Below are 11383 nucleotides of genomic sequence, written 5' to 3'. Positions count from 1 at the left end.
GTAGAGAGGTAGATCTTACTTCCAGCCCCCGTATATCAGGGGACTGAGGCTCTTTGGCCTCTCCTCTCTTGAAACTTAGTAGATACATTTGAAAATACCCCTGAAAATGAAATGCTTTGGGAACTCCTAAGAGACCTCCCAGGAATCCTGAGTGGAGCAACATCACCTAAGCTGCTCATTGCATGGGGGTCAGGGCTTTAGTAGGTCCTGTTTTTCTCATTGTTTGATGTCTCTCATCGCTTATGGATTTGGAACCCAAGAAGAGTTTCCTGGGAAATGCTGCTTTTCTTCTCTGAACAGAGGGAAGGTGACACTTTCTGCGCAGAGTCCTGTAGGGATGGTGGAAGCTCAGCATTTCATCATCACTATCAACTGGATAACGCAGAAGCGCTGTGCTTGATATCCCCGAGGAAAGAGCAGTTCCTCCTCCCCCTGCGTGGGGCAGGGAAACGGGGCTGAGGGGAAGGGTGCTCAGGACCCTGTGCTGAAGTTTAAAAGTGCAAAGGCATTTGAGATCTGAGTGAAGCTTGGGGAATTTATGGGTTTGGGAAATGCAGTGATTCCCCCCAGCATCCGTGACAGCTACGTGAACCTGGTGGTTTTGCTAGACCTGTCTGCACCCAAAGGTATTAGAGAAAAGCTATACAGAAATTATTGTGGAAATGTTGAGGAAATTGTATTTCCTGTACAAATCTTTTCTAGAAGTTTTTGAATTGTTGCAGAATTCATGATGTATTATGATTTATTGAGGAATTGCATAAATTGTGTTCTATGCTCTTACTATTCACCTGTCTCGGAATGAAGATATAAATGTCATCTCTTATTCTCCTCAGAGCTGAGAACCACAATTAAGTTGAAAGGAGGGTAAGGACATTTTGTTTCAATATTTTTATGGATGAGCAGAAAGCATTCCTTTGAAAAGGCCATTTTATCAGTATTACATTTAATAAGTTTTAAATGATTGCATATGTTTCTGCTCTTGACAATTGCTCTCTCTCAATATGCAGGTTCTTGGCTGAGTAAAATAATAAAAGGAATCTGTGGTTTCACAAGATGCTTTCAAGCACAAGGGGCTAGCCTGCTTTCTGCCGTTATTTAGGTGAATGTACTGTTATTAGTTTGAATAGTTACATTTTTTGTACTAATTGCTAGCATGAATGGTACTGCATGGAAACAAAATTATTTTTAGGTCTACTAGCATTTTGTTAATGAATAGCTCCTCGGGTCAGTGTCCTCAGTGGATGTCATTTCTTGGTAATCTTATTAGCCCATCTCCCTCACTTTCTGTTGGATGAAAGATGTTATTTTCCGCAAGTAAAGCAGGGCAAACAATACGGAGGCTTAAAAGCCTTGTGAGGATTAATATGTGAATAGAGCTGAGAAATTCACCCTAATCCAGAGCAAATAGTGTATTTATTATTAATTCATAGCTCAAATACTTGTCCTTTCCACAAAAAGCTTGTGAGCTGGTCACAGTATTCTCGACATGGATGACTATCCAGTATTACATATTCTAATGTCACCAAGGCCATGGCCAAATGCCGCTCGGGATAACGCTGCTGAATTCAGAGTTGTGAGTTTATGGCTTAACAGAGGTGCTGCGCCCTGGGGCACAAGTACGTGCTGAGCTGGGAAAAAGTGGGTCTTTTCCCGCTGGGAAAAAGTGGGTCTGCGGGTTCAGCAGGGCTTAATACGCCCGTGGATGCTGCGGTGTGGACTTCGGGCTGCGTTAGGCCTAGTTCTCGGTTTCAAATTGCGAGTGCTCAGGCTCCCTGTGTTGGAGCTGCTGCTGCTGCTGTCTTTACCTTCACGCCAGTATGTGGTTTAGGAGTTTCTATTGCACCTCACCGCTCTGTCTCAGATATCCCCACGTCCTCCTTGTTTAAAGTAAAACATAACTGACGTCAGTGTTTTGAAATCAAAGGTGCCGTAACGGTACAAACCTCCGGGTATTCTCTAACCGAGCCTGGCCCGGGCAGCGAGGGCGCACGTGCCTTCCTCTGGCTCGCTCGGCCGCTCCTGCCGAAAGGGAGGTTTGCTCCCGGCCTCCCGGCAGCCTGCGGCAACGGGACTCCTCTAGCTGGTGTCAGACTCCAAATCCGCAATTGCGTTGCTCCCTTTTGTACCAGCGCTAGACCAGAGATGCTCAGATAGCGCCCACGGCCACCCCTTCCCCAAGGAGCCCGGCCCCGCGCCAGCATCGTGAGCATCTCTCGCTTCTGTGGGGCACGCGGTTGCCTCTGAACAACCACGCACTGCAAAACTCGCCAAAATACAGCATTTGCTAACAAAAAATAGCTTAGAAGATCGCACCTTTTGCACCCGCACACTGGTGCCCCCGGTACAGCGCAGCAGATTTTATAAAAATCAATCGCATTGAACACTGCTTGATGGAAATACCAAGATGCTATCGACTGGACAGAAGACGTGCCTGCGTGTCGTCGTGGCCATTGGCCTAACTTTTGGTGAGAATTTGTCGTGCGAGTTTGCTCTCTTTCGCAATATCAGAGTGTTAAAGCTATCTGAACCTCTGCGCCGCGGAGCTCGGGGTGCCGCGGGCTCGCTGCCGGAGGCGCTCGTGGTGCTGGGCTCCCTGCCTGCCCTCCCTAATGAGGACTCGTCTGCAGCGCCGGGTAGCTTGTGTGAAGGAGGTTGTACAGGCAAGGACAAGGTGAAGGAAGGCTCGGAAATCACCGAGCCTTCGCTTTCTGATGTGCAGTGCTGTAATCGTGTGAAAATCCCTCAGAACATGAGAAAAAGGAAAGGGTAACAAGCTTTTTTGACCCAACGCCATTCAAAACGGGGCCGAGTGCTGACTGAGGATCTCCCGCGCCCTCGGAGCAAGCCTGGGAAGTTGAGCGTGGGGTAATTTATCTCCAAGAGTCATTTGCACCTTATGGACTTGCACAGATCACACCACCAAACCTTCATTCCCCTCCCAGCGAGGGAAATGCAGCATGGAAAGCACTAAAAAGCCTTCCTTAGCAAGTATTTTATTCCCAGGTGCACCCAGGGAAGCAGCCTGGAGGCTTTCAAGCAGATGCGTCAGTGGCCAGAACAGGAGCGCAGTAGATCAGAAACGGGGCAGGGCTCGCGTTAGACGGCTCTTCGAGAGGACGAACCCCTGGTGAGGAGTCCCTGCTCCAGGCCAAGCTGGGATCCGACCGCATGTCCCTGCAGGGCACAGATCCGAGTCCAGAAATGCCCAAGAAAAGACTGAAGGAGACTGGGGACTAAACGCTTCACACCAGGTGTTTTGGGGGCAGAACGGGACACTGTATAAAGCTTACGTTCCGCTGCCTATTGCTGCATTTGCTTCTCCAAACTGGCCGGTGTATTTACACCAACCTCATCGCCGCTGGCCACGTGGAAGTACCTTTGGAAGATTTTAGTAAGGGGATGCCAACGACACCCAAACTGCCACTACTAATTTTTGCGTGAGCTCTGGCTAAGCTGGCAGCCTGCGCCGCGGAGCAATGCGATGGCCCAGCAGCAGGTGAGGCTGGAGCGACTCGGCCGCGGCTCGACTGCTGCAGCAGATCAGCGCCAGAGAGCTGCTTGCAGGTATTTAGGTATCTAACCGCTCCTGCTTTAAATAGGGCTTAGGCAAATATTATTTGACACAAACGTACATAAATTCCGAACATCTATTGAGTCAAAATTTGACATGCAAGTGCTATTTTTCCAGAATATTTTATTTTTGGCAAGAAGTACAATAGGACGTGATTTTCTGCCTTGTGCCTGCCTCCATCAAAGGTACTTTTCTAAAATGAATGAAGCTTTCCGGTGAAGTGCTTTTGACCTATTTCATCACCGATTTAACACGTGGCCAAGAAATAAAACTCAGCCAGATTGTTCCTGTTTATTTGTGAAGCTGCAATACAAAATGTAGAGTTAGAAAAGCCTTCAAGATGTGAACTGTTTAATGAATGAACCTCCAGCGTAGCAGACAAATTATTCCCAATATGGGGTTTCCTCACACAGGGCAGTGAGAACATGGCAAAATTTTGACTCACAAAGCCCCTGTACTTTTTTATTATTATTATTATTCCCCCTATTAGGACTGGCAAAGCTTGCTCCCATGCGGATGGGGCTCCAGAAAGGTGGCCAAAGGCTCAGCAGCCTGTAAGAAATTTTGCTGCCAAGCTGTCCTGCAGAACACCTGCAAGCGCTCCAGTCTTTGTAAAACAGATCTCCAAAGCCCTGTTTGAACGCCCGGTAGAAAAACCCCACAGAAACAAAACAAACAAAAAGTTATTTCAGATAGGGGAGGCTTTGGGGCTGCAGAAATGCCCTGGGGGACAGAGGAGAAACCTGCCCGTCACCTTTCCCGACGTTGCTACCTGGGACAAATTCTCTATATCCACCTGGGACTGACTTCAGTTATCTATGCCTAGATAGAAAATGCTTCTGCATTTTTTCCACCCGGCTTTTACGGGAAGCTAGCTCTCAAAATCTCAGTTACGCATTTGTTTGAATGAAGAAATAATTGAACCATCACAACTTAGGCAATAACTTACTTACCCTTGAGGCGAGCAATTCCCCATTCAGCTCTTTTAGCGGTGGCGGCGGGGCGGGATATGTATCTTCCTAGAGGTATCTGACGACGTTTGATTTTTTTGAAGCAGAAGTAAAGGTTATCCAGGTGATTTTTTTTTTCTTGTTTTCCACAGAAGAACAGCACCGTACCCAGGAGCAGTGATTTGAAGGAGCAGGCCCCGTTCACCATCTGCAGGTCACGCGTGCCAGTAAGCGCGGCTCCACTGGCTTTGGCATTTCTAATATAGACACGACCTATACGGCCGCAATCTCCTAGCCCGACCATGGCAGGTGAGAGCCAGTGGCTGCCCCGTGCCAGGTCCCCTGTCACCTCCCCATGCCCGGGGCCGCGTCCAACTGCCATTTGGTCGGGAAAGACCAGAACGGATCTGACTGAGACCTGCTCTCCACCCTGCGTGCCAGCACACCCACTCCTGCACCGCCACAAATATTGCAAACGGTAGGATTATAAAGGTTCTCATAACTTTATTTCATTTTCTGTTCACATTTAATACCATAGACACAGCCGAAATTTGAAACACTGAGGTGATGTTAGGCGTACATTCAATTCATTTACACAGCGATGTAGTTCATGAGCTTGCATCTTTACAGCCTTCTCAAGATTCCCAAATTTCTTGTTTCCCTGAGTTGCATGGTATCTGCCATCAGATCTGTTTGTCCGTCAACAAGGAATGAAAGAACGAAAAGGATAAAAAAGCAGAAGTGGTGTTGGAGACCGAAGGGGAGATGATCCTTGGAGCGCAATGGCTCTCCTACCAACGGCCCACCAGCCTGGGGCTCGCTTCGCTCCTGAGGTTCACACCACCGGGTCTCCTTAGTCTGACCCTTTGCATCTCTGATCGGTCTTGGCTTCCCCAGCTGTTCTTATGGTTTGTCCCTTAAATCGTACGTTTGCATTCAAAAATATCACCGTTGGGGAGCAAAACCAATTCAGGTGCCACGTCAAAGAGAAGCAATCCAAATTTGTAGCCCTAACACAGCAAAATGTGATATAAAAGAGACAGTATGTACAGAATAGGCCAAATTCACTTTTCGTTATACCTGAGCAGCGCCGTCAGCTAAAGGTGCAACAGGCGGAATATGGCCCATCATCATTAACAGGAGCTTCAAGGCAGTAGGAAATTCTTGATAACGGACAACTCATTACGTAGAATCGATTGTGGACCAGCTGGTAATAAATACTAGGACAAAATAAATAGAAAGCCGCTATTGCACATGCATGCTCATAAGCTGTATTAGCTGGACCACAAAACCTACATGTTGATGTGACAACGGATGCAATATAAGACATACACATTAGCAAACAGGATGGAAAGGCTTTTTCTTTTCTTTTAAATAGGATATTTGAGTTACAAAAATCAACCGAATTTGAGATTTTTATGGGTCAAGGACGAGAACGCCTCTGCCTCCGTGTTTTAGTGCAGATTTTTCCATTACTCTCTCAGTACGTTTGCTACAGATGTTCCCAAAAGCCAGCGAGCGCGAGTTTGAAATTAATACGGCAGCGAGCTGGTGCGAGCGTACGCCGTGCTCTGCTGGGGGCAACCCGAGCTGCCGCCCGCGCGGCGGACACGCTGCCCGCGCGCAGGCGCTGCGCCGGTACCAAACCGGCCGTTTTTAAGCAAAAAGGAGGGTGTTTCCAGGCAGGAGACCCCCAGTGCTAACGAATGTGGGGGGACCGCAGTGCACAGCAAAGGGACAGGTAGCCGGAGATTCATTACGATACTGAAACAACTAAAAGCTTCCAAGTTCAAATACATCAATTTGTTCACAGTCAAGCTGAACAGAACAAGTACGGATGATTTAGCTAGTAAAAAATCGCTTTGGTGGGAGATGATTACATTCTGTATTTTTACAGCATCGCTGCAGCTCTGAAGTCAGCACTGTCCTTGTCCCACTGATATATACCTAAAAAAATATTTCAGTACAAGCCGTGTTCTCAGCCATTTCTGTGAAGGTATTTTTTCATTTCCTTTCTATTCAGGCAAAATATGAAGGTTGTTTATTTTTAGTAGTATGTTTAGAAATTATCCATTTTTATCTCTCTCTTTTTTAAGAAATCATTTTCCTCTAAATGAGGAAAAATTTACTTTTTTTACAAAATCGGGATTATGAAAAGCATATCAAATTCCACGTTTACTGCACCAAAAAGGCAATTCAACTTTCTCTCTTTAGGGTCTGATTATACACTAGCAAAATTCTTAGCAAAACTAACGTTAACTCTGGAAAAACTCAGCTCGAATTAGCCGCTACTCGAAGTCGCGCAAGCCCTCGAGCGGAGGGGGCTGCATTCGCCTGCTCTGAGCGGTAAAGCCCCGCTCTCCTGCTGCAGTCCGTGTTAAAAAAATAATAATAATAATCACATAGGCAAAAGCAGCTGAAAAATAACATCTGAGTGGTGCTGGATGCTGTAGCCGTGTGCCTCCTTTCGTGCTCTCAAAGTTTAGATTTTTTATTTTATTTTATTTATTTTTTTAATCTTTAACTGCCTCCGTTGCAACTTGCAGCAAAGCCAGCCGGCGACGGGAGCGCGGCTCTCCCTCTCGCCCTGCGTTCCGCGTGCCGTCCCGTCCCCTTCCCTCGCGGCTCCCTGGGCAACACCGGCGAGCGAGCGCGGCTCCCGCGCCCCCGCGCTCCGGTCATGTGATGACGCTCGGCTCTGTCCAGGCGCGGGAACTTTCCTGCTTCGTGCTGGAGAGTCTTTTCTTGGGAAGCGGCTTCAGCCCGAAGAGGCGGCAAGCGGCGACGCGGTACTTCCTGGACATGATGTTGTAGAGGATGGGGTTGATGGCTGCGCTAAGGTAGAAGAGCACGAAGGACACCAGGTTGCAGTACTGGCTGATCACTGCTATCTCCAAGGACCCCGCTTCGAAGGACTTGGAAAATAAGTACCGTCCTACGTGAAAAGGCAACCAGCAGAGTATGAAAGCAAATACCACCACAACTAAAATGAAAACAGCAAAAGAAATGGAGTTAAGTATGAATGTTAAACTATGGCTGATTTAAACCAAATATATTTCTATTCCTTTAACACATTGATCTTGACGTGTGAAAATGCATCCCAATTTCTTTTTCAGTTTTGTCTCTCTCAGATACATTTTCTGACAGTTTAAATTAGCTATATTTAATACACAAGGATCATATTTCAACAGGCTGTATGTCTACTGCATCGCTAATTTGATATAGCATACTTTTGAACTATATAAACTTAGGTTTCCTTAAAAAGAGAGAATTAAAGAAGCAGAATGGTGATAAAAAAGCATCAACATAGTCTATCATGTGCAGTGTTTAACAACAGCAAGTTACATATCATGTGAGAGACTCAACACTGTTGTTCATAAAGAAGAATACAACAGTTGGGAAGCAAAATGATTTAAGGTAAGGGCCCAAAGCGAAATAAAGCAACAGGATCCAGGTCTGTAGAGAACATACTCCAAGGTAACAACAGACTGGTGCACGCTCCACGCTTCTAGTTTGTCTGTTTTTCGGAACATGAGTTATTTCAAGAAAAGTAGAACTTAATATATAATTATATGATTACATGTTATTCCTGTAATATTGTACTAGCACAATGATATAGAAACATGCATAATAATACATATGTGTAATCACAGGAATATGTGCATCTTTGAACACTGGCCCCTTGCAGTTTCCATTCTAGAGAGAGGGGAACTTTTTCTGTTGGTTTACTGTGTGCTCTTGACCTGCAGTATTTTTCACATTGCTTTGAATGTACCTATTAATATACCAGAAAGAGAAAAAACTCAAGACAGGACTTTTGACAGTCTTAAATAATTTTTATCAGTCATCTCTTCTGTCTCGTTAACAGTCCTGCTTGTATTAATCCAAACTCCATTGCAATAACTTAGTGTTTCCCACCAATTTCTGTGGGGCAGGATTTCAGACCATGTCAGGTCACAGCAGAAATAAAATTCAAAGAGCTAAGTGGGATGATTATTGGCAACTTTCCTTAAAAACTTCATGAAAAAGAGTCCAAATTTAAATGACCATTTATGGAGGACTTATGGTGGGCTATAAAGCCCAGAGCTGGGATTCAGAGGATCTAATTTCCAGCTCTGCATCTTCTGGAGCCAACCACTTCCATTTTTTTCCTCAGTTTCTCCCCCTGCAAAACTCAGATCATGTTTCCCGAGCTAACAAGGCTGCTCTGGAGTTAAACCCATGTAACAAACATTGCTATTATTATAAACAGCATTTTAAGCATAGCCAGTATTTTCACGTGTGGGCATGCATATCCACAGTTAGACTTTTAAAGATACAGTTTGATCTTCACAGGTGCAGAATGACATTGATTTCAATAGGAACGGTGTATGATAGCTGCTTTGAAAGTTAGGCTGTGTACTTAGGGCTTTAGTTATGGACCTAGAAGCATAACTTTACTTTATAGTCTAAAAGAAGTGTTGCTGTTAATCCCATTTACCTGGTGCTCCATGACTTGCTAAGGACTTAGAAATTGCCTTCTAAATTTTAAGCAGAAAACTAAAATCAGTGAGAGCAAAATGCATTGTGCATCTGCTAGCACTGAGCCTTTATTAACTACTTTTCTTTCCATCCAACATTAGGCTATTGCTATTTAGAGAATACTGTGTCTCTGTCAAAGGACAGCCTTGTCACCATCTTGCTGCTCTCTGACCTTGTTAGTAAAAGCAAGAAGGTGTTTGAAATATTAATGCTTGTGGCAATACCTCAGTGCAGAAATAATCAGTTATTGCTTTGAAGTTCTTTATGGTTAAGTATTCAGAAATATAAACATGAGAGTAATATATGCTAGCAGTTTTGTTATTATAAGTACAGGTTCATAATTCTGAGGCTCTAGAAGTGTAATATGATGAATTACTTCCAAGGTCACGCTTAGCAGACTGAAGTAATTTTATTGATCATAAACTGTAATTGAAAAGGCACAAAGAATGCTGCAGGTTTTATTACTCTTGCAGCCGTTGCATGGTAATAAAACAGCGCAAGAACAAAAAAGTCAGTTGGGCTCCCATTTAATGATTAAGGTAGTTAGGACCCGCTGCCACCTCTTCATCTAGCTCATTAGCCCGGTAACTTCAGCTCAGCTGAAATGAGCCCGGCCGAACGGCTGAAACCACCACGTAAAGAAATCTCACCCCCGTGAACAGACCCTCTAAAACCAACGCGGTGACTCACCCGGCGGAGGACCCGGGCTCGACTGAAGCACCCACCAGAACAAGGCTCCTACAGCTTTCAGCCACTAACTTCTTGTTCTGTGCACTGAGCTCCCACCGAACGCACCGACTCGGAGAGCTGACAGCGTCACTGTGTTGAAATTCGTGTTTCCGTGTGCCAACCGTAACTTGCTTCAACCACTCAGAAATGTAAATCTACCAAACTGGGAATGACAGTCTGTCGGCTCGGTCCTGTTTTCTTAATGTCAGTGAGAATTTTATAGGATCACAGACCTCAGAGGAGGCAAAACGCTCCCTATTTGGCACGTGCTGGTGTTCCTCTAATACAAAAATGCAGATTAGTTTTCATAAGCTTATACAGCCATGCTTGTAAATAATCTCCCATTTGTTAAAAACCTGATAATCCTTTCATTTAAAACTAAGTGCACATCATATCCTGTTTACTTAGTCTGCAGCTAAACTTTGTAGCTCTGTAAGTGATTAGCTTTGTTTAAAAATCAAATAAACTGTCCTTCTCTAAATAATGTCGGTATCCACAACCAAAGAGCAAAAATGTTCAAAAATCTCCAGGGCAATAACTAATTCTATCTGTAGTATTTGTCCTTGTCAGTAATTGTTATTAACATCTGCTTAACCGTTTCGGAGCCCCCAGCTCAAACCCGCTGGAAATAAATCTAAAGAGGGAGGAGTGTTATTCTACAAATACCTTAAATTGTAGCCCTTTGTATGAAAAATTTTCAATAAATGCTTTCCTTTGGAAGCAATAATCATGAACTGCTGGTGTTTTTCTCAGCCCTTCCATCCCTCTGCGTCTCTCACACACACACTCTCACACACACTCTAAAAAGCAGAGCAAGAAGAGTCGTACCTAACATCTTCACAGTTTGCTTGTTGTTCTGATCCCTGATGGCAGTGTTTGGACCGATGTTCTTCCTTTTTCTCCGCCAGAGCTTCCTCCCGATCAGGCTGTACAGCACAGTCAGGCAAAACACGGGCAGGAAAAAGAAGATGCTGGAGGTCCAGACCATGATGGTGAGAAGCCCCGACCGGATGGCATACTCCGTGGCTCGGCACTCGTTGGTGCTCAGCGGGTTGGTGCCGTTCTCGTGCTCAACCCCGACCAAGACGAAGATGGGTCCGGCGCTAACGAAGGAGACAGCCCAGAGGAAGAGGATGACCAGCTTGACCTTCCCTTTGGTGATGATCACCTTAGCTCGGAGGGGGAAGCAGATGGCGACGTACCGCTCCACGCTGAGGGCGGTGATGTTGAGGATGGTGGAGTAGGTGCAGCTCTCACTGACGAACTGGAAGAGCTTGCAGAGGAGGTTCCCCAAGTTCCAGGGCCGGTACTGCCAGAGGCGGAAGAGGTCCAGGGGCATGCAGAGGAAGATGAGCAGGTCGGAGAAGGCCATGCTGGACAGGTAGAAGTTGGTGGTGGTCCGCATGTCCCGGAACCGCGACACCACCAGCATGGTCATGAGGTTGCCGACGATCCCGATGACGAAGAGGAGGACGCAGGCCACGGTGATGCCGGTGAGGACGGGCACGGGGAAGAGGTGCAGCGGGGGCTCGGGGCCCGTGCGGTTCTCGGCGCCGCGGCCGCCTGCGCTCCCCTCCCGCATCCTGCCGCCGCGGGCTGCGCATCACCGCCC

General features: G+C 46.1%; 1 protein-coding gene across 2 annotated transcripts; it reads right to left on the bottom strand.

The window, feature by feature from the left end:
* Positions 1 to 7199: 7199 nt before the first annotated feature.
* On the bottom strand, positions 7200 to 11377 carry GHSR (growth hormone secretagogue receptor). Of its 2 annotated transcripts, none has more exons than XM_026061800.1 (2): positions 10600 to 11377; positions 7200 to 7504 (listed from the first exon to the last, which is right to left on the bottom strand). In XM_026061800.1, exons 1-2 carry the CDS (start codon positions 11351 to 11353, stop codon positions 7200 to 7202), a joined length of 1059 nt encoding a protein of 352 aa, XP_025917585.1. In that variant the 5' UTR covers positions 11354 to 11377. The 2 variants fall into 2 exon arrangements, with proteins under 2 accessions (XP_025917585.1, XP_025917595.1); XM_026061810.1 differs by having other exon boundaries at positions 7200 to 7456.
* Positions 11378 to 11383: the final 6 nt, after the last annotated feature.

This window comes from Apteryx rowi, unplaced genomic scaffold (genome assembly GCF_003343035.1).
Source record: "Apteryx rowi isolate R43461 unplaced genomic scaffold, aptRow1 scaffold_10, whole genome shotgun sequence".
Taxonomy (NCBI): Eukaryota; Metazoa; Chordata; class Aves; order Apterygiformes; family Apterygidae; genus Apteryx; species Apteryx rowi.
Note: the sequence above shows the minus strand (reverse complement) of the source record. Positions and strands in the feature narration are given on the sequence as shown.

Excerpts from the sequence above, each read along its gene's own strand:
- GHSR (XM_026061800.1), bottom strand. The coding sequence starts at position 11,353 with ATGCGGGAGGGGAGCGCAGGCGGCCGCGGCGCCGAGAACCGCACGGGC. Across the intron at positions 7,505-10,599 it reads GCAAACTGTGAAGATGTTAG|TTGTGGTGGTATTTGCTTTC; the intron begins GTACGACTCTTC and ends TTTTCATTTTAG.